This window comes from Moschus berezovskii, chromosome 15, assembly GCF_049115385.1.
Source record: "Moschus berezovskii isolate FMDL1 chromosome 15, NW_MosBer_1.0, whole genome shotgun sequence".
NCBI lineage: Eukaryota > Metazoa > Chordata > Mammalia > Artiodactyla > Moschidae > Moschus > Moschus berezovskii.
In genome coordinates this window covers 4,899,029-4,921,036 of record NC_142474.1, presented here as the reverse complement: position 1 = coordinate 4,921,036, position 22,008 = coordinate 4,899,029, and the positions used below count along the sequence as shown (strand labels likewise).

General features: G+C 56.5%; 1 protein-coding gene across 3 annotated transcripts in view; it reads left to right on the top strand.

Moving 5' to 3' along the window:
• Window positions 1–22,008, top strand: part of BCAS4 (breast carcinoma amplified sequence 4) — a 58,404-nt gene that overhangs the window by 23,914 nt on the left and 12,482 nt on the right. For all 3 annotated transcript variants that reach the window (XM_088843673.1, XM_088843674.1, XM_055393626.2), the window contains exons 3-4: window positions 1,704–1,805; window positions 8,248–8,382. In XM_088843673.1, the coding sequence (XP_088699799.1) occupies window positions 1,704–1,805; window positions 8,248–8,382 (237 nt within the window). The remainder of the gene's footprint in view (window positions 1–1,703; window positions 1,806–8,247; window positions 8,383–22,008) is intronic.

Below are 22,008 nucleotides of genomic sequence, written 5' to 3'. Positions count from 1 at the left end.
CATGAGTGTCCTGTTCTTTGTTGTATCTTAGCAATTTCTCCTGAGGTTAGCCTTGTTTGCTGACAAAAGTCCATCTAGTCAAAGCTATGGCTTTTCCAGTAGTCATGTATGGGTGTGAGAATTGGACTATAAAGAAAGCTGAGTGCCAGAGAATTGATGCTTTTGAACTTTGGTGTTGGAGAAGACTCTTGAGAGTCCCTTGGACAGCAAGGAGATCCAACCAGTCCACCCTAAAGGAGATCAGTCCTGACTGTTCATTGGAAGGACTGATGCTGAAGCTGAAACTCCAGTACTTTGGCCACCAGATGCAAAGAACAGACTCATTTGAAAAGACCCTGATGCTGGGGAAGACTGAGGGCTGGAGGAGAAGGGGACGACAGAGGATGAGATGGCTGGATGGCATCACCGGCTCAATGGACATAAGTTTGAGCAAGCTCTGGGAGTTGGTGATGAACAGGGAGGCCTGGTGTGCTGCAGTCCATGGGGTCGCAGAGTCGGACACGACTGAGCGACTGAACTGAACTGAACTAGTCTTGCTGAGGGATAGACTTCTCTCTAGACACTCAGCCTGGGGACAAGGGAGGACGCTGAGCACTTTTCCCTGTTTCAGCTGACACATGCAGGTGCCTGCGGGAGCTGCAGCATAGGCGTGGAGCCTGGCCGAAAACAGGCTGCCAGCTGACCCCGCAAGCTAGACCAGACTTGGAAGGGCCTGGGGATCAGCATTAGGCTTCCTCCAGGGGATCCGGATGCTCCTTAGCACTTGAGATTCATATGTATACTGCGTCCTCTCTGTGTGATGAGGACGTGGTAACACGGAAATTGTACCTCTCTCTCTAACACACGCACCCTCCCCCCCACACACAGACACACACACACTTAAGGATTAGAGCTGTCCTTTTGGCTCTAAAGGAAAATGGAGGCTTAAGTGTCCAATCTCAGTGATCAAGAGAAAGATACAACGTCCCAAACTTCAGTCACTTTTGGGGTCCTTCCAAGCAGAAGAAACTTAAGTGAGATGCGTGATGTGCAGGAAATATTTCGCACAGTGGCTACATGTAGGAAGCACAGTGATTGTGAGATTTGTGGTTATCATTGTTAGTGTTAATGACTATTACTAACTCTTCTCATTAGGGCTTCCCCACTGGCTCAGACTGTAAAGAATCTGCCTGTAATTCGGGAAACCTGAGTTTGATCTCTGGGTCAGGAAGGTCCCCCGGAAAAGGGAACGGCAACCCACTCCAGTGTTAGTTTCAGTGGAACAAAAACTCGACTTTGCTCAACTTTAATTTAGGGGAAAGATTTTGATTCTTTCCATTTTGTCCAGTTCAGTGGTTAATAAAATAAAGATACTTAGTTTGAAGCTGGTGCTGTTTTAGATGTTTGCAGAGGACAATTAATTCCCTTCTCCGGGGGATCTTCCCAACCCACGGATCGAACCTGAGTCTCCTGCGTTGCAGGCAGATTCTTTACTATCTGAGCCACCAGGGAAGCCCAATTAATTTGTAGCTCAGTAAATCATACCTGTTTGGGTCTGTGTTCCCAGGGGCAGTGACATCGGTCCCCACCTGGGACTCTGGGTCATTCCTGGGGCTGTCCCTGGGCAGGGTGGCACTCAGTTTCTACAGAGCCTGGCCACCCCCAGAGCAGGCGGAAGCAGGGGCCAGGGCAGAGGGGCTCATGAGCTCTCCTGTTCCCTGCAGATCAGGAGCGACACCTCACAGATCCTGGAAGAAAACATTCCCCTCCTTAAGGCCAAGGTGGTGGAAATGCGTGGCATCTACGCCAAAGTGGACCAGCTGGAGGTGAGTCCCGGGTAATTAACTTTCTTTGTGAGTCTGTGGACTTGTTCTGGCTCTTCTGTCCTCTTGCCCAAGATGCTGATCTGGCATTGATCGTGTTCGGCCTTAGACCCAGTGGAGGGGGTAGGTGGCAAAAAGTGGCCTACCTGGCATTTTTTAAATATAAAAAATATGAATTTATATAAAGAATCTCATTTTAAAATTGGGGTACTTTCTATAAAAACCTGAATTTCAAGCTGCTTTTGTTATTTATTTATTTTGGCCATGCCTCACAGCTTGCGAGAGCTTAGTTCCCCGACCAGGGATTGAACCTGAGCCACGGTTGTGAAAGTGCGGAGTCCTAACCACTGGAGCACAAGAGACATCCCTAAGGGGCTTTTGGAAATTTAGAAGTTCTCAGAACTCTGGGCCCATATTTCTTTAGATAGTTTGATCTGTTTACTTTTTAAGGAATAAATATATAAAATGAACACATCATAAGTGTACAATTCAGTGAATTTTCACATGTATAAATACCCATGGGGGCTTCCTCGGTGGCTCAGCAGTAAAGAATCTGCCTGCAATGCAAGAGTAGCAGGAGACGCAGGTTCGATCCCTGGGTCGGGAAGATCCCCTGGCAGAGGGCATGGCAACCCACTCCAGTACTCTTGCCTGGAGAATCCTATGGACAGAGGAACCTGGTGGGCTACAGTCCATGGGGTTGCAAAGAGTCAGACACGACCGAAGCGACTGAGCACACACACACGTAAGCGCCCACATGAAGATGACCAAGATTGAGAAGCTGAACCTTTCCACCCCCTAGGCTGCATTCTGGTAGAACTGGCGCAGTTGCCCCTCAGGCAGGGCACATGCTCTGCATTTCACCACAGTCCCCACCCCACCCCATTGCCTCACTGCTGACTTGGTTCACCTGCCTTTTATCTGTGTGGGCACCGGGCCGAGGTGCGTGGTCTCTCATTTGCTCCTGGCTGCACTGCGAGTCCACACCCTCCCCTTCCTGTCTCCCAGAGGAGGAGCACGAGTTCCGTGACATTTCCCACTTCCTAGGGATCACACAGCTGATTCCATGAAGCGGGGGCTTCCGTTCACATCAACGAGAGCCCAGGATTTTCCCTAAACTGGGGCCCTTGGGTCAGGCTCCTGGCTCCTTGCGCAGTGAAAGACCGGGAGGCTGGAAGAGCCTGCAGTGTAGCAGAGATGGCCTGGACTGGACGTGAGCCCCTCCAGTATGCCCAGGAAGGGAGCCAGCAGTGGGCCCTGGAGTTCACAGAGAATTAACATTCTTGTCAGCAGAGAAGGAGGCAGGAATATAATTAAAACTTTGCCCTTGGAATAGCTGATTCATTTGAATTTTATTCCACACGTCTGAAGGAGGACAGAAAAATGCAGAGATGTGCAGCCCTGGTTCTTGCCTTTCTCGGGCTGCCCCACCGCTCGAGCCCCATTTTTTCCTTAGTATTCAGTCTTCTAATGCTTATTGCGGCCCTACCAGATGCTGCTGCGGGCCCCTCACAGTGAGAAAGACAGAGTTCAGGGCTGTGGTTCCCGCCAGGAGAAACAGCAGCAGAGTGTGACCACTGTGTTTACCGGGGCTGCTGTGACAAGTTGTCACGGACGGAGTGGCCTCAAGCAGCATGAACTCAGGATGTTACAGCTCCAGAGGTCAGCAGGCTGAACCGTGGCAGCAGGAGTCAGCAGGGCCGACTCCCTCTGGGGGAGAATTCCCATCCTGGCCTTTGCCAGCTTGCATCTCCCAGCTCGTGGCGCCTTCCTCCAACTTCAGAGCCACAGCGCAGCATCTTCCAGGCTCTGTCCTCTGAGTCTCCTGATGCCGTCTTATAAGGACCCCTGTGATTACCAGCGCAGTCTCCCCAGCTCAGTATCTTTTTCACACCTGCCGAGTCCCTTTGGCCATGGAAGGTGATATGTTCACAGGCTCTGGGAATGAGGCTGGGGACCTTTGGGTGGGGTCATTATTCTGCTGCTGACATTCACCAAGGGTGACTTCAGAGGCGCGTGCTCTGGAGGGCAGTAGGGAATGGGCAGTGGATGCTACAGGCCCTGAAGGGTGAGTGGAAGGAGCTGTGTTGGGTGGGAGGGGCGGGTGGGGGGCACAGCTGGGGTAGAGTCTCGGTGGTGGGAGGCTCCAGGCTCTGGGCAGCAAGGAGATGATGGACCAGAAGGATCTGGGAAGGCCAGGTTACAGGGGCGAGGTGGGTGATGACCAGAGCGGGGCTGGAGAAATTGAGCTGCAGGAGCCTGGGAGATGCCAGCAAGGTCCAGGACTGCCCTGGGCAGCCAGGGTTGAGAAGACCAACCCCAGGCCACTCCTCCTTGTCCTCTGGGAACAGCTGAGCTGAGAAGCAACTCTCCCCTCCCATGAGGTGTGAATCTTCAGGCCACTGCAGTCCCCTCTCTGACCAAGAGTCTGCTACCATCGAGGTCCGGTGGCATTTGCCTCCTGTCAGCCCCCTGGGCTGCTCTTTTCCTTACAGCAGAGAGAGACTTCTTTGTAACTGCTGCTACTGATGCCAAGTCGCTTTAGTCATGTCCGACTCTGTGCGACCCCATAGACGGAAGCCCACGAGGCTCCCCCATCCCTGGGATTCTCCAGGCAAGAACACTGGAGTGGGTTGCCATTTCCTTCTCCAACTTCTCTGTAACTGGGCCCTTGTTAAAAAGAAGAAAAAGTACTTTGGTCCAAGAGGGTCATGGATTTCAAGGCAAATGGGAGACTCAGTATTTCCTGCTGAGCAAGATAGGACCTGATCAGAACCCAGTGTTGTCCTGAGGCAGATGGACTCCAGAGCTAGACCGCCTGGGGCTCAGATCTGCCCCTTGGAGACTGTTTTTTGTTTGTTTGTTGTTGTTTTTTTTTTTTACTGCACCATGCGGAATCTTAGTGGCCTGACCAGGGGTCAGAGCTGTGCCCACTGCACTGGGAGTGCAGCCTTATCCACCAGGCCACCGGAGACGTCCTGGGTCTGCCCCTCTCGCATCAGTTTCCCCCTCTAGGTGGGGTGTGTCGTCCTGAGGGTGTGAGGCTGGCCCCTGGCATCCCGCAGGTGCTTGGGGAGGACAGGCTGTCACTGTGGGGCTGCCCGCAGGCTGAGAGCCGGGATCCAGTGCCTACAGTGCCTACTCATCACTCTGCCCAGCCAGCTGGAGGCTCCAGGGAGCCCAGGACCACTCTGCTCCCATATCGCTATGACCCGCTGAGGGCCGGGAGGCTTGAGAACTGTGGGGGTGACCTCTCAGGCCAGAAAAAACTAAGTTACTGGGCAACTGCTCTGAGCCAGGGACTCTAAGTGCTTTAGATTAAAGAACTTGCTTACCCTTCACAGCAGAGCCAAGTCCTGGTATTGGTCCTGTTTTCTGGAGAGGTGAAGGGATGTGCCCAGGGTCACACAGCTGGGGGGTGGTGGAGCTGGGATTACAGAAGTCTGTAATCGACTGACCCCTCCTCAGTGCTGGGCGCTGGCCCCGGTCTGGACCTGGCCCTGCTCTGCATCTGGGGGCCTTTGTCAGAACTCACACCTGTATTTTAAGACCGTGTGACTGTCCCTTCTCTCTCACCCCTCCCTCTCCTCCTTCCCTTCCTTCCTTCCCTCACTTCTGATAGTAAAAGTGGCTCATTTTCACTGTAGGGACAATTATGTGGAAGTCGGCTCTGCTCCCAAGGGCGGTCACAATCCCCAGCCGCCTCCTGCTGTGCCCTCTCCTCCCCTCTCCGTGTGGATGCCCATCAGGGTCATCCCGCTGCCCCCGTCAGCCTTCCTGGCCAGGTTCGGCCTCTCCCTGGCCGCAGCCTGGCTGGCCTGCCCTCCCTGGCAGGCGTTTTGGAGGTGGATAAGACCTCGTGAGCGCACATTCCTCCGCGTCCCTCACACTCCCCACCACAGCAGTATTAACGCAGGGAGCGTAAAATTGGAATCGGCTGCAGGGAGGGACTGTAGGACTTCTTGTGTGCTTTACAGCCAGATGTGCCAGCCAGTGAGGCCAGGGGAAGCAGCCCGGTCGGGGCGCCTCGTCTCCCCCTCCATCCAGCGCGCGCGCGCACACACACACACACACGCACGCACGCACGCCTCGTCTCCCCCTCCATCCAGCGCGCGCGCACACACACACACACGCACGCACACCTCGTCTCCCCCTCCATCCAGCGCGCGCACACACACACACACACGCACGCACGCCTCGTCTCCCCCTCCATCCAGCGCGCGCGCACACACACACACACACGCACGCACGCCTCGTCTCCCCCTCCATCCAGCGCGCGCGCGCGCACACACACACACACACACACACACACACACTCTTGATGTGCCTTATTCAGAGCCTTTCAACTCAGGGCAGCAGCCACACAGCAGCGCTGCCATCCTGGGTTATTCTAGTGTCTTTTTGCTCAGGATGCACTCATTCATTGATTTACGCATGCACGCAGGCCTTCATTCCCATGTGTGCATTCGTGCACGTGTGCCTTCATTCATATGTACATGCACTGTTCATGTGTGTGTGCAGTCATATGTACACACGTTATTCATGTGTGTGCACCTTCATTCATATGTACATGTATGGTTCATGTGTGCGCGCCTTCATTCGTATGTACATGCACTGTTCATGTGTGTGCACCTTTATTCACGCGTGCGCGCCTTCATCCGTGCATACATGCATTCTCCTGTGCTCATTCACGCGTTCACGAATCCACTTTCGCGTGCACGCATTCCTCCTCCGCCATCCAGCTGAGCAGGCCCTGGTCGTGGCCTTGTGAACAGCACTGCCTCAGCACCTGCTCTTCCAGAACGCTCATTCTGGAAGGAGATGGACCCTGAACTGGCAGACAGGAAGCTGAGAGGGAGGAGAGCTAAGAAGACGGGGCCTGGGAAGCTCTGCGGTGGGGCCGCGTTAGCCGAGGTGGTCGGGGAAGGCCCCTCTGTGGAGGGCCCAGTGGACCCCCGGCCTGGGAGACAAGTAGGGTTCACCCATGAGAAGAGAGAGGTGCCCGGGCATGGGGAGAGCTACTGCGAAGGCCCCAAGAAGAGTGAGGCTGGAGTTTTTGAGGAACCAGAGGGAGGCCTGGGTGGGACACAGAGAGAGGGCAGAGCGGGTGCTGGGCCTTGCTGGGTGGGCGGGGCTGGGGCTTTCCATCTGCGGAAGGGAGGCTCCCCTATGGGGCCCGGCAATGAGATGGTCTCCGGCCTCTTCCTGGTGCAGGAAAACCTTCTGCATTTTCCTTTGGGAACAGAGAGGCCCACAGAGGGGAGGCTTGTCTGAGATGTACCTGGAGTCGCCACCTTTGGCTGCCTTCCCGGGTGTACGAGCAGTGCATGCACGTGACACATGCGAACACACGTACACGCACACACAACACACATGCGCACAAACGCAGGTACACATGCCGACGCGCATGCACCCGGCACATAGGCACGCCAGAAGTCGCGAACAAGTGGGCTGCACAGCCTTGTGTAAATGTTCTGGATTTGTTGCGAACATTGTTCAAAACTGGACGTTTTTCATGAAATCTGAGTGTCCTGTTTTTTCTTTTTAAATGATGTTATCTGGCATTAATTGAGCTCTTAATAGGCCCTGAGCAGGAAACTGCTGAGCAGGGTAGATACTGTTATGATTCCTGCTTCACAGATAATAAAATTGGGGGTAACAGAAATGAAGTAACCTGGCAAAAGGCATATGACCAGTGAGTGGTGGAGTCTGGGTTCCAGTCCAGCGGGTCTGACCCCAGCCTTCTCCTTTCTCCTCTCAGTATTGCAGGTTTTGCAGTAGAGCCCCAAGCTGAGTGACCCCCAGGGGCCAGGGACCTGGTACTCCAGCCCACCCAGCCCATTCTCAGCCTGTTTGAGTCACTTGTAACCTGCCTCCCCCTTGGTGGTTTCTGAGCGTGAGGCTCCCCAATACCCATCAATATTAAACCGATCAATTTCGGGGAATTCCCTGGTAGCCCAGGGGTTAGGACTCCACGCTTCCACTGCCAGGGGTGCAGGTTTGATCTCTGGTCCGGGAACCAAGAGCCCGCAAGCTGCGTGGTGTGACCAAAAAAACGAATGGGCGATTTCTAAAACCTTCATTTTTCATGAAGAAGGCCGTGCAGCCTGAGCCCCCTCTCTGCTGCTGCCTGGCTGTGTGACTTTGGGCAGGTGGTCCGAGCTCTCTGACCGTTTGTTTCTCCCCACTGTGAAATAGTCTAAACAGAGGGTCACAGGGGGAGAAGGGGAAAGGACAGGAGTGAGGCTCGGCCCGGCCGGGGCCCCGGAGGGGGCGTCCCTGTTCCCGTCAGCGTTTCTGAAGGTGTTCCCAGCAAGGCACCAGCGAGCCTGAGGTCTCCCAGAGCCTGGCGCCCGTGGGGCAGGCCCGAGGGAGGCTGGCGGCGGTGGCTGGCGGCAGCCGCGGGAGGCAGCCGCGGCATCGCATCTCTCCGCTCCCCCGACAGGCCTTTGTCAAGATGGTCAGACGGCACGTCTCCTTCCTGGAGGCGCACGTGCTCCAGGCCGAGCGGGACCACGGGGCCCTCTCGCAGGCCCTGCGGAAGTGGCTGGGCTCCTCGGGGCTGCCCGCGCTCGGGAACGTGAGTATCCCCACCTCCCCGCCCCTTCCCAGACCCGGAGCCGGGAGAGGGGCACCGGAAACGCGAGTTCAAAGGGCGCGGCTGGCTTCTGCAGACAGGAAGCGGCGTCTGGCTGGCTGGTGGGGGGCTGGCCGGGCAGCTGGGGCTCGCAGACCCTCCCTGGGGTGCCCCCGTGTGCCCTGATTGGTGGTGCCACGGCTGCCCGCCCCCTCATCCACCGTTTAGTAAATGCCTGCTGTTTGCGATCACGGGTCTGTCTGGAGTTCTCATGCTGGTTAGAAACAGCTCCTGGCCCTTCCTTCTGTATCTGAGGCTCAGGGCCATTTCCAGAATTCAGGTGGGGTTCCCCTTCCCAGGGCACAAGTCAGCCTCCAGCGGACCAGAAGGGCGGGGCACAGTGGGAGGGGCAGCGAGCCCACAGCTGGCCAAGGCCTGACCCTCCCACAGTGCTACTTCCTTGGACTCCTCCCTGTGCAAAAGGAAGGGTCACTGTGCCCCTTATACTGGTGGAAAAACTGCTATGTGCTGCTTACCTGCTTGCCTCCAGGTGAGGGACTGGCCCAAAGCCAGTAGTAGCTGGATCCTGGCATCAGAGTTCATGGTCTCAGAATTCTTACTGATCCTTTAGAGCTGAAGTTAATGTCACCTCCTCTGAGAAGCCCTCTGGGATTGTGCTCTCTCTAGACAAATGAGTTCTCTTCTGCCTTCCAATGACAGGGAAGTTGGGAGCAGCCTCCTTGGTCCTCTTCTCCCTCGAGTTATGGTAACTATTGCAGGGTGACCAGGAGCCCCCCAGTCACACGGTGCTTTGCCCACTGATGGCTCAGAAGCACCACGGAGGAGGAAGGGCAGAGGTCCTGGCTGCCTGCTGTCTGCAGCAAGTGTCCTAACAGCGGGGCCTGCCAGGTCCTTGCTCTCTGCACCTTACAGTCTTTTCCTAACCCGCACGGCTGTCCCTTTGTGGTTGGCACCAGTGTCTTCCTTTAGTGGCAAGGCTTGGAGGGGAGAGTCAGGCAGCTGAGGTCAGTGCTTGGGTTGGAACTCAGGCCCACAGGGCTATGGGATGGGGTCTTCCGCCCACTTCTGCTGCGGGATCCCATCGGGGTGTGGCCGGGCATGCTGGGACCTGCACCCTCTCATCTCTACCAGACTCGGGGGGCCCCTCAGCCCTACCTGTGGTGACTTGTTCCAGGAAACGCGTTCCAGCCAGGGCTGGTGAATCATTCAGCAACCCTGGCGTGTTGATCTTGGCCCCCGGAGGGCTTTGTGTGGTCCAGGGATGCGGGCGAGTGTGCGCACACACAAGTGCAAACCCAAGGGTTTCCAGGGCTGCACCTGCACCCAGGGCGCCAGCTGCAGGGGCTCTTCTAGATAAAGAGTCATCACAGCTTGCCCTGGGGCCCAGACCCACTGGCATCTCACAGCCCATCCTCTGAGGGAGGGCTAGTTATCAGATGAGGAAACTGAGGCACCGAAAGTTCAAACCGCTTGCCCAGAACGTGGTGAAGCTGCGATTTGAACCTGCGGAGCCGGCGCTCTGCAGCGCCTGGTCCTGCTGGGTGTCTCTGGACCCGGTTCCGACTGCTGCAGCTGCAGCCTGGGGTGGGGGTCCTTGAAGAGCCCCCACGTGGGTCCCCGTTTCATCTGTCTGGAAGAACCCACCCAGCCAGGGTTTCATGCTGTGTCCAGTCAGCTCCCCTCCATCCCTGCAGAGGTGGCCGCCTCGCTGACCACTGCCCTCACCCCCGGAGGCCACACGGGCCGCACCCCCGGCAGTGAGGAGCCCTCCACCCGGGCAGCCTTCCTGCCCCCACTCACCTTCCTTCCCCCAGGCAGTGAGGGGCTGGTGCGGGGCAGGGGCTCTTGGGCTGAGGGCCCTGCCCCCACTCCTTTGGGAGCCCACTCCTTCAAAGGAAATGGGCCGCTCATTGCTGCCCCCAGGTCCTCCTGGAGTCAGGGGGATCACTGGGGGGCCTCCCTCCAGGGGCCCAGGCAGGAGGCCCTCCACCCTCACCCCCTGGAGCTGGGCAGGGGCCTTTTGGGGGGTTTGCCCCCCTCCCTGAGCGGCCATCTGCTGGAGCAGGCGTTCCTGGGGAGGACGAGGGGTGGGAGAGGCTGGGTCTGCCATTCTGCTAACTCTGCCGGCGCCACCTGCCCTCCTGGCCTCCTTTCTCTGTCTTTTCTCTCCCTCTCTCTGCAGCTAAACTGGGGAGGCCAGGGAGGGCATGGCGCACGGGGCCAGGATCTCCCAACACCAGCAGGGGGGCCAGAAGGCCCCACTGCACCCCTGCCCGTGTGACTCGGTGCTGGCCGAGACCTGGGCCAGCCCGGGGATGCCAGCTGAGTGTCCGTCTTTGTCACACACTCCCACCGAAGGCTGGGCCTTTGGCCTCCGACTTGAACTGACGGAGAAGTGTGTGGTCAGTGCCCAGAGTGGGGTGAGGCCTGGCCTGGCGCCCTGGGCCCTCTGTGCCCACACATAAAGAGGTACACATTTCCAGGCTTCAGTTTTCATGCTAACGCACACATGACTGTTTTCATGGTACAAAGGTTCGTGTTTCCATGCTGTACGGCATGAAAGTTTTCCATTGTGCTTTTATGTTGATTCTTATAATGCTGCAAACCTCTAACTCAGATTCGCACCTCTCTTTGGCTATGGGATTTTTTTAGCTGTGTGACCGTGGGTGAGTCTGTTAGCTTCTGCAGGCCTCAGATAGCTTACCTGTTGGTTATCATGGGCTTGATCATGAAACAGTTTGCCTGCTAGAGAACTGGTTTCGATTTGATGTGTAATGAAGAGGGCCTCCTCCACTAAAGCAGTGGGAAGAAAACGAAGAAAGAGTCCAGAACTCTCAGAAGGAGGGTTCAAAGCATTGGTGGGTCCGCGAAGTCAGCTGCGCCTTTAAATAATGGTTCCGGACAGACTGCCTGAGCCCTCCGTGGTGAGCAGGTCTGGTGGTGGTGGTGACAGCAAGCCCTGCAGTGCCAGCTGCTGCTCTCAACCCCAGTACCCCACAAGGGAGGTGCTAGTTTTAATCCCGGCCAGGGAACTGAGGCACAGAGAGGTTTGGTCACTTAGCCAGAGCCACACAGCTGAGCATCAGGATAGGAATCTGCTTTCGTAAGTATGTTCCTCGTTATCTTGGGAGAGAGCCGTGACCTCCTACTTCAGGAAGCACATGTCCAGTGGGAGAATAGAGGCAATAACCAAATCCTCAGAAAATTCAGTAACTGGACATTTCTAAAGAGGTCCGGGTTTGCTCTGAGGGAGCCAGGGATGACCTCTAAGGAAGGGCCACGTGAGTGAGGCCCAGACGGTGAGTGAGAGCAGACTGAAGTCAAAAGCAGGGATGTTCCCAGTAGTGGGGATGGCGGGCCTGGAGACTCTGGGGTGGGACGAGCCTGGGTCCTGAGGAACAGCAGTGAGTCCCGTGTGGGGAGCCGGGGAGGGTGTAGGAGACAAGGTGGGGGGGGAGTAGCCTGGACAAAAGCAGGGGTCTCGGGCCACACAGGGGGACCGACTGCTAGTCCAAGGGCGGCAGGGAGCCTTGGGAGGGCTTGTAGCCAGGGAGTGATTTGGTAGATGTGCTCTGCTTTAGGGAGTTTCCAGGGCTCATTCTCTACCCTGAGATCAGGCTGGCATTCGGGGTCAGCCCTGTCTTGTTTAGACTTGACCACGAGAGCTGAGCCAGGCAAAGGCATGCCCTCCAAGCTTCAGAGTTCAGCTGTTAGGACTGCATTTCCTTGGCCTGGAAACCCTGCCTGCTGCACCTGGAGCTCCCTGAGACCCTTGCCTTGCTGGGTCTCGGGGCCTTTGTCTGATTGGGAGAGAGAATGGGGGCTCTGGGGGGAGCCCAAGTCTCCCGGCATGTGTCTGGTCCCAGAGACCCTGGCTGAGGAGCCGGCCCCCTGCCTGCTCACACAGGGCCCCTCACATCTGGAGATCATTTCAGGCACATGTGGGAGTGAAAGTGAGACAGGGCTGCAGGCGTGTGGCCTTGGAGGGGTGTGGAGAGCATGCCAGGGGTCGCCGTGCCCCCCCGGTCCAGGTCCCGGTGACGGCCAAGTGCCCACCGTGTTGTCCTGACCACGCCAGGCCCTCTGCTCAGTGCCTGCACCCAGAGGCACAGAACAGCCCGCTAATTTGTTGTCAGCCACTGTTTGTTTTCCGCCAAACCAAAACATCTTGTTCACGAGGTGTCATTTTGATTAATTTCCTGATGGGTAACAGTATAGCGTTTTCCAAGGAAGGCTCTCTGGCTAAGAGCAAAACCACTTGGGGCCAAGTCCTGACACGGCACAGAGCAGGCTGCCGGGCTGGAGTGTGGCCTGGGCTCGACTCAGGGCTGCCCGACCCACCTGTTGGCCCCGCACCTGCCCACGGGGCGCTCTGGTAACACAAGTGGGTGTGTTCTGCCAGGTGTGACACAGTAGGGAGTGGTGCAGACTGTGGCTAATTGCAGAGCCCGTGCCTTAATGATCAGGGTAGCAAATTTCAGAAGCGGCCTTTGCAGAAACGGGATCGAGGAGGGCCAGATTTTCCTATTTGGGGGAGCACGCTGGGCGTGTGGAGTTTTATATGAATCTTCTAATGTCTAAAAGTCAGGAACTAATTTTTCTCACTGTTAAACATTTGGGGGGAGGAATCTGTTGTGCCATGGGTCACACCCAGCACACTCACCAGCTCTGGATTTGGGATTGATGGCCGGTATCCCACCCCCTACCCTTTCAGAGGCATTTGGGACCAGGGATGAGGGGAAAGCTCGTGACATCTTCCTCCACTTTGCGCCAGCCGCAGCAGGGGCCCTCAGCTTTCTGCAGCAATGTGATGAGCAACCAGCAGTTTTATTGGGGCATCTACTCCAGCTTCAACTATGATAGTTGTATTGAGTACTTTCGGGCTTCCCTTGTGGCTCAGATGGTAAAGAATCCGCCTGCAATGTGGGAGACCTGGGTTGGATCCCTGGGTTGGGGAGATCCCCTGGAGGAGGGCATGGCAACCCACTCCAGTGTTGTCACCTGCAGAATCCCACAGACAGAGGAACCTGGCAGGCTGCAGTCCATGGGTCGCAAAGAGTCAGACACAACCAAGCAACTAAGCACAGCACAGCATGTTGAAGGACTTTCATGAAGGACTTTCTCTGCCTTGTCTCGACTTCCCATAACAGCCCCAAAGGTAAAGGGTATCATCTGAGAAAGGGACCTGAGGCTCAGAGGGCTGTTCACTTGCCCAGAGTCACACAGCATAGGCAGCAGACACAAGATCTGACCCAACTTTGACCTTATTCAGGGTCTCTCCCTTCTCTCTGTGATCTTCCCAAGTGCAGGAACCACAGCCTAGATGGTGGAGGTTGCAAACTGGAGATCCCTGGGCCCGTCTGCTCCACCAACATGTGTTCTTTGGCCAGCTTGGTATATGTACATGTTTAATTTGAATTAGCTGCCAGCATCTAAAAAAGAAAATTTTACATAAGAATGTAGACTTCTGGCTTCTCTTGAGAAAGCAGAAGGGGGACTTCCCTGGTGGTCTGGTGGTTAAGATTCTGCACTCCCAACGCAGGGGTGCCCAGGTTTGATCAGTCGTCACGGAACTAGATCCCACATGCCATGACAGACCTGGTGCAGCCAAATAAAATATAAATAAAAATATAAAAAAGAAAAAGCAGAGGTCTGGGCCCGCAAGCAGCATCCCTGCTGAGCCACCATCTGGCCCACATCACCTTACCTGCCTGTGGGCACTTGAGTTTCCTACTGGGTCGAGCGCCTAGTAGATGTTTAATAAATGTTAATCAGTGGATGCTCTGAAGGTGTCATGGCCCTTGGAGGCCCCCTCCCACCGGGTCCCTAGGGGGTGGTCCCCAGGCAGTGGAGAGCTGGGCTGGACAGGGCCCACGTCTGCCCATCTCCCCAGCGGCCTGGGGCCGCCTCCTGGGCTTCCCTGGAGGTGGTGGAGGCTGTGGGTGGAGCTGCCCTGCCAGGCCCGCCTGCAGGCGTCCTCAGTGCCAGGCTTGGCGCCGCCCCACCCCCCGCGGTCCCCCTCCCCCCCCCTGCCCTGGTGAGGCAGGGACCCCCTGCCCCGCCCTCACGCTGTGTCCAGTCCCCCTGGAGGGGTGACTCCCGGAAGGAGGCCCAGCCTGGCTGGACCTTTATCTCTGGGCCGCACAAAGAAGGTAGAGGAGATCCCCTGGCGCCTTCTCCCGGCCCTGGAGTGGCCTTTCCTCCTCTGCCCCGTCGTCCCTTGCAGGGGGGAAAAATGCAGTCCGAGCAGATGGCAGATATTAATGCAGCAATGGAGGCGAGGGGGGCTGGATTAGTCCCCCCAGCAGGCTCGCTGTCCCCTAGCTCCTCAGCACTCATACGTTAACGGATCTTGTTTGAGTCCAGATATTTGGTGGCAAGGGTGCCAGGGAGGGACAGAGGTCCCCTGGCCGGCTGCTTTGGGAATCAGATTTTTTTTAAGTGTTGCATTTTTGTTTAGCTTTTGAGCGGGGAGGAAGTTCCTTTCCACAAAGAGGAGTGTTTATTTGGGGCAGGGCGCAGTGATGAGGCCCACGTGGGAGTGCCCCAACTTCTCTGTGGTTGGCAGGACACGGTGCCCCGTCTCCTAACAGCACTGCCGTCGGGGCCGCCCCCGTGAACATCCTCGAGCCCAGTGCTGTCGTGTGGCCCATCCCTGGGCCTGGTGGACACTGTCTCTGGTCTTAGCTCATGCTGGTCCCCTGCCTGGAAGACCCTGCCTGCTCCCTGCTTGGCGCTGTTTGTTGTTCAAGGCTAACTTGAGCATCAGCACCTCTGGGAAGCCATCTAGGTTGCCCCAGGCAGCGTTCCTCTGGGGTCCCCAATCCCCTGTTCTTTCCCCTGTTGGCACAGCACCTTGGGGAGTCATTTCTGTTTCCACCTGTGGTTCCCCAAGACTGAGAGTTTCTCAAGAGTAAGGACTGTCTTCTCTTTGACATAGCGATAGGAGCTATGACAATGTTGCTGCCAGCGATGAGCGTTTCTTGGGCTCTCCTTTGGGTCGACCTAAGCTAGCACCTCACTGGCCCTGGCTCGGTTCATCTTCATGTCCATCCGCCTGTTCCATGTGCTCAGTCACTCAGTCGTGTCTGACTCTTCACGACCCCCTGGACTGTAGCCTGCCAGGCTCCTCTGTCCATGGGATTGTCCAGGCAAGAATACTGGAGTGGGTGGGTTGCCATTCCCTCCTCCGGGGGTCTTCCTGACCCAGGGGTAGAGCCCAGGTCTCCAGCCCACTGCCCATGTCTCTCCTTGAGCTGACACACAAGCCCGCACCCTGCCCCCTCCCCAACCCTCCCCAGCCTTGGCGTCTGTCCGGCTTCCCTAGGGCTTTCACTGGGACCCTCCCTCCTCAGATGGAAAGAGAAAGGCTGTGGGCCAGAGTGGGCTCCCAGTGGGGACTGCTCCTCTCAGAGCCCGGGGGTCCTTGTTGGACATAAGCGGGGCCGTAGTTGGTGTTAGGGGGTGGTGGTCCTGCAGAGATGTGCTGAGTGTGCGGGAGACTCTGGTGGGGCACCGTTAGTGATGTCGGCGGTGAGCTGGGCACTGACGGATGCAGCGGGGACGACATTGGTCCCTGCCCCAGCTTACGCTCACCCTGGAGAGTGAACTCAGAGGCGGGTGTTACAGCAGATACTTGTGGGTGGGGTATGTGCTTCTGGCTCCTGTGCATGGCAGAAAGCGGGGGAAGAGGAGCCAGGAAAGGGCTGTGGGAGGGGACGGAGCCCGATGTGTAGCATCAGCTTGGCACTGGGTGGCATGGCGGTCCTGAGCGAGGCAGGCCCCGTCAGGGCACCAGCAGCTCCTGTCCACGACTGCAGGTTGCAGGTGACGTGATGGATGGCGGGGGTGAGTCCCTCCTGGTGTAGGAACCCGTGTGATGCCTGTAGCTGGGGTTGAGGCATCTGCAGAAAGTGTGATCCCTTTATTACCTAAGGAGCCTGGGAAGTTCTTGAACTCGGCTCCATTCGTGGTCAGCTTTCTGCCGGGAAAATAAGCATGTCTCATTCAGCAGTAAATTCATCCAGGTGCCTGTTCCGGTGATACCATCACACCTTGTCACGTTGTAATGTCAAGGCCAAAGTTCCTGTTACTTGGAGAGTCCTAATAAGTGACCGGGGAACTTGGTCGAAGAGCGGGGAGTCCTGGCTTTTCAGTGGCGTGAGGAGTCAGCGCAGGTAGTGGCCGGTGCAGGGATGGACCTAACTGAGCCCCGCGTGGGAGGCGGCCCCTGACGACCTGGGACAGGGGTCTCAGCACTGTGGCCCAGCTCTGCCCTGTCCCCTCCTGTGTCTGGTGGCTCCTGGCTGGCTGGACCTGGCTCCAGAGGCCCCGGGCACTGCTCCCAGGAGTGTTCATGAGGAGGGGTGGTGGGCAGGCGGGACACAGGTGACAGCAGTCATTGCTGGGGGAGAATCGGGAGGCTGTGGGCCAGGGGGCTGGTCTCAGGGCCGGTGCCCAGTGTGGCCCCAGAGATCTGTCCCTGTCTGGCCAGGAGGCATTCCTGAGCATCTCCATTGAGCCTGGTCACCTGGGTGATGATAAGTCACGTGTCTTAGGGGCTGAGAAGTGTGCTGGATAGTTTTTGAGGGTCGTTGGGATTAAAAATCAAAGCAGTACCAGCACTGGCTTCCACAGTTGTGATTTAGTTTAATTACTCATGTTTTGAAACTGAATGCATTTGACACTGAAAAAAAATGCAGTGTTGTAAAACTGTACACTTGAGCTGTTCACAAGCTAATGACATCATTTAGGAAAATTGAGGGGCCTGACATCTGCAGCGAGATGGACGGGCCTGGGAACGGTCACACTGAGTAAAGTAGGTGAGGCTTGGGGAGGCGCATCGTTGCGGCACTTGGGTGGGACCTGAAACCCAGCGAGGCGCGAGGGAGTGTGTTTATAGAGCCGCGGATGCAGAAAACAAACCTGTGGTCACCAGGGGATAGACTGGGAGATCGGGGCTGACACATACACCCTGCTGTGTGTGAAACGGTCAGCTGATGAGCGCGTGCTGTGTAGCACGAGGAACTCTACCCAATACTCTGTAATGACCTGTATGGGAAAGAATAAAACAACAACCAAAGAGTGGATACATGCGTCAGTGTGACTGACGCACTCTGCCGTACAGCAGAGACCAACGCAACACTGGAAATCAGTGCAGTCCAATCTGAAAAGAAAAAAAATTCAGAGGGCAGTAATAAATAATGAAATTCTCCAGCATTCCTTGAGGAGTTACTGTTTTCTAAGCACTCCGAGGGAGTGTGGGTCAAACACCCTACGAGGTAGAATGATTATTAGCCCTGTTGGCAGATGAGAAAAGTGAGCACAGAGAGGTTAAGCAACTTGGCCAAGGTCACACAGCTCGACAGAGGGACTGCTGCCACCTGAGCAGCTTGGAAGTGGGGCCTAGTCTCCTGTGTTGGGGGAGGGGTCTTGCTCTCAGCACTGGCAGCTCCAAGTAGGGCTTTCGAAGGGATGTTGAGAGCATCGAAAAGTCTACAGGCAGTAGGTGCTGGAGAGGAGGTGGAGAAAAGGGAAGTGTCTTACACTGTCGGTGGGAGTGCAAATTGGTGTCACCCCTATGGAGAACGGTATGGAGACCCCTTAACACACTAGGAATAAAACTACCGCAGGGCCCAGCAATCCCCCTGCTGGGCGCACACCCTGAGGAAACGGTAACTGAAACAGGCACGCGTGCCCGCGCTCACCGCAGCGCTGTGTTCAGAAGCGTGGACATGGAGGCAACCTAGCTGTCCATCGGCAGACAGATGGGTAAGGCAGTGCGGTGCATGCACTCAGAGGAGTACTGCTCAGCCATAAAAAGGAACGTGTTTTGAGTCCTAACGAGATGGATGAACCTAGAGCCTATTATACAGAGAGAAGTATGAAAAAGACAAATACCGTGTATATACATATGGAGTCTAGAAAGAGTACTGACGATCCTCTGTGCAGGACATCAAGCAAGACACTGACAGAGGGAACAGACTTCTGGACACAGTAGGAGAAGGAGAGGGTGGGGTGATCTGAGAGAATACCACTGAAACGTATGCGTTACCAGAGGTGAAACAGGCCGTGGGAGTTTGGTGTGTGATGCAGGAAGCCAAAGCTGGTGCTCTGTGCCAACCTAGAGTGATGGGGTGGGGAGGGAGGTGGGACGGAAGGGAGGAGACACGTGTACCTATGGCCAGTTCGTGGTGATAGCAAAAACCATCACAATATTGTAAAGTAATTATCCTTCAATTTAAAAAAAAAAGTGCCAATCAGAGGTCCTCTGTGACCCTTGCCTTCACTTCCACCCCCGTTCCCACAGGCGGCTTGAGCTACTTCAGAGGCAATGGGCAGGTGGCGGGAACCCTTTACGGCTTGTCCTCGGGCCCCCCAAGAGGCCCCAGAAAGGGAGCTCAGCCTCCAACCCACCCCAGTTTGTTCTCCAGAGCATGTGGGTGGGGTGGGCCGGACAGCGTGGCCCAGCCTGCCGGTGTGGTCCTGGCTGCTGTCCGTTCGTACCTCGGGCTTCTGCTCTGGGAGACCTAGAGCTTGTGCCTGGAGGCCAGCTCGCCCATTCCCCTCTGTGCTGGGCTCTTCCTCCCCTTAAGTCTCCCCTTCTGTTCCCCTGAAGGCCTTGGCTGCTCCAGGAGCCACCCCGTGGGCAACCCCAGCCCTTTACCCTGTTCTTCCGCAGCCCCTGGGCCGGGCTTAACTCCTTTGATGCCAAATCTCCGCCCACCACCTCCCTTTTCATTCATTCATTCAGCAAGTACTTATCATCCACCATCTATCTGAGCCGGATGCTGTTTCAGATCCTCGGAACAGGGGGACGACAGAGAATGTTCCCGCCCTCCAATAGCCGATGGTCTAGGGTAGCATATGAAGTGCCTCGTTGGGGAGAAGGAGGTGAGGGAGGGGGTGACATGGGTCTGGGTGCAGGAGGTGGTCAGAGAAGGCCTCCCTGAGAAGGAGACAGGAGCACAGAGCCCCAGAGGAGGTACGGCGGGGACTGTGCCGGAGTCTCAGGCAGCGGCGGGGAGGCGAGGCCTGGTGGGCCTTGCGTTGGAGCTGGAGGTGAGGGTGGGGGTAGTGGATGGAGCAGGTCGTGGGGTCTGTGCAAGGACCAGGCCCTGGAGGGTTTTGAGATACAGAGGGAGATGCTGGAAGGGCAAGGGTGGAGGTCAGGAGGCTGGAACTGCTGGGGTGGTCCAGAGGGAGACGCTGGGGGCCTGGACTGGGGGCCAGAGTGGAGGTGGGGAAACGTGTGTGTGTTTAATTGAAGTTCTTCATTGACACAGTTAGAGATTCACATGCAGTTATAAAATTTATAGACTAGAAAGCGCCTTTGTACACTTTGCCCAGTTTTCCCCAAATGGTAACATTTTCCAGAACTGTGGTACAACATCACATCTGAGATTTCGACCTTGATACAACCTGTTGCTGCTCTTGGATTTCCCTGGGTTTTTTTGGTTTTTTTTTTTTTTGGTGGGGGAGGCTACATCACATTACATGTGGGATTCTAGTTCCCTGTGTGGAACTAGACTGCTTGCTCAGTCGCTTCAATTATATCTGACTCTTTGCGACTGCATGGACTGCAGCCCGCTAGGCTCCTCCGTCTATGAGACTCTCCAGGCAAGAATATGGAGTGGGTTGCCATGCCCTCCTCCAGGGCATCTTCCCAAGCCAGGGATGGAACCCTCGTCTCTTGTTTCCTGCGTTGGCAGGCTGGTTCTTTACCACTAGCACCAGCTGGGAAGCCCCAAACCCGCCCCCTGTGCCTTAGAGGGAGTCTTAACCACTGGAAGTCAGGGAAGTCCCTTGGGTTTCCCCAGGTTTACCTGTACTCACTTGTCTTAAGTTCTGTACAGTTGGATCTGTTCTGTACAGTTCTGTTTTGAGGTTCAATTATTGAGGTTCCTGTCTCCTCCACCGCAGCGCAGGCTGAACAGTCCCAGCCCCGAAGGGGTTTCTCACGTCCTTCTGTGACCACCTTCGCCTTCCCTCCCCCAGCCGTCTCCCCAACTCCTGGCAGCCACCAGTCTGTCCTCCATTTCAAAAATTTTGCTATTTCAGAAGTGTTCTATAAATGGAATTATACAGCGTGTCACCTTTGGGGCCTGGCTTTTCTCGCTCAGCATAATTCCCTGGAGATTCATTCAAGTGGCCTTGAGTCGGGGGTCCCTCTGGGTGCAGTGGCAGGTGCAAGCAGGGCTGGAGATGCAATGGTGGGGTTCAGGGCTGGAGGGGTCCAGTAGGAGACTCAGGCCTTAGGCTGGAGGCAGAGTGAGCACTTGCTGAGTAAGCATCTGCCGTGGCCCAGGCGCTCCTGTGCGCAGTGGATGCAGTCATGGAAGAGAGAAGGAAGACGCCCCTGATGCGGGGCTGGCGGCCTGGGTTGGCTGTAGGGGGCGGGGGGTGGCCCGGAATCGCTCTTCCTCTTTCTGGGTTTGCATCCGGGGACGGGGCACTGCCCCTGGGTGGAAGGGGGAGACCAGAGCTTTCTCCTGGGTCCTGAGTCAGATGAGAGAAGGGCCTGGTGCTGTCCCTCAGGCCAGATGGAGTCCGCTGCACCCAGACCGCCCTGTCTCCTGCACCAGCCTTTGTCCTTTCCTAAGACTGTTATTTCTTGGACAAAGGGATGGGGTTTAGGGTGGGGTGACTTGGGGAGTTCCTTGTGTCCCTGCCAGGCACACCGCCTGGGTTTGGGATTGGGGAGGCCCCGCATCCCAGCGCTGACTCCGCAGCTCCCATTGCGTCTGCTCCCTGGTCCTCACCTGAGCCCCCGTTTCCTGTCGGGGCTCGGCTCATTTCTCACCCCTGTCTCCCCCCTTCCCCGTCCGTCCCTCCTCCTCCTGGGCTCTCCCGGCTCTGGTCTCCGCGTCCGCTCTCTCTCGTCCGTCCCTCCTCCTCCTGGGCTCTCCCGGCTCTGGTCTCCGCGTCCGCTCTCTCTCGCCTTGGCGTTCTCTTTCGCGTCCTTCTCCCCTCAGTCTGTCTGTGCCTGTCCCTGCCTCCCTTTGTCCGAGTCTCCGTCTCTGTGCTGTGTGCTGTGCTTAGTCGCTCAGTCGTGTCCGAGTCTTTTCAACCACATGGACTGTAGCCCACCGGGCTTCTCTGTCCGTGGGATTTCCCAGGCAAGAACACTGGAGTGGGTTGCCATGCCCTCCTCCAGGGGATCTTCCCAACCCAGGGAACGATCCCAGGTCTCCCACATGACAGGCGGATTCTTTACCGTCAGAGCCACCAGGGAAGCCCCCTTCTCTAATTGCGTTCGTCTCTGCTTTTGCGGTTCCTTAGCTCTTCTCCTGGAGAAGGCAATGGCAAGCCACTCCAGTACTCTTGCCTAGAAAATCCCATGGATGAAGGAGCCTGGTAGGCTGCAGTCCGTGGGGTTGCTAAGGGTCGGACACGACTGAGCGACTTCACTTTCACTTTTCACTTTCACACATTGGAGAAGGAAATGGCAACCCACTCCAGTGTTCTTGCCTGGAGAATCCCAGGGACGGGGGAGCCTGGTGGGCTTCCGTCTATGGGGTCACACAGAGTCGGACACGACTGAAGTGACTTAGCAGCAGCAGCAGCTGCTTCCACCAAGCTCTGTCTCTCTTTTTTTTCCTTTCTCTT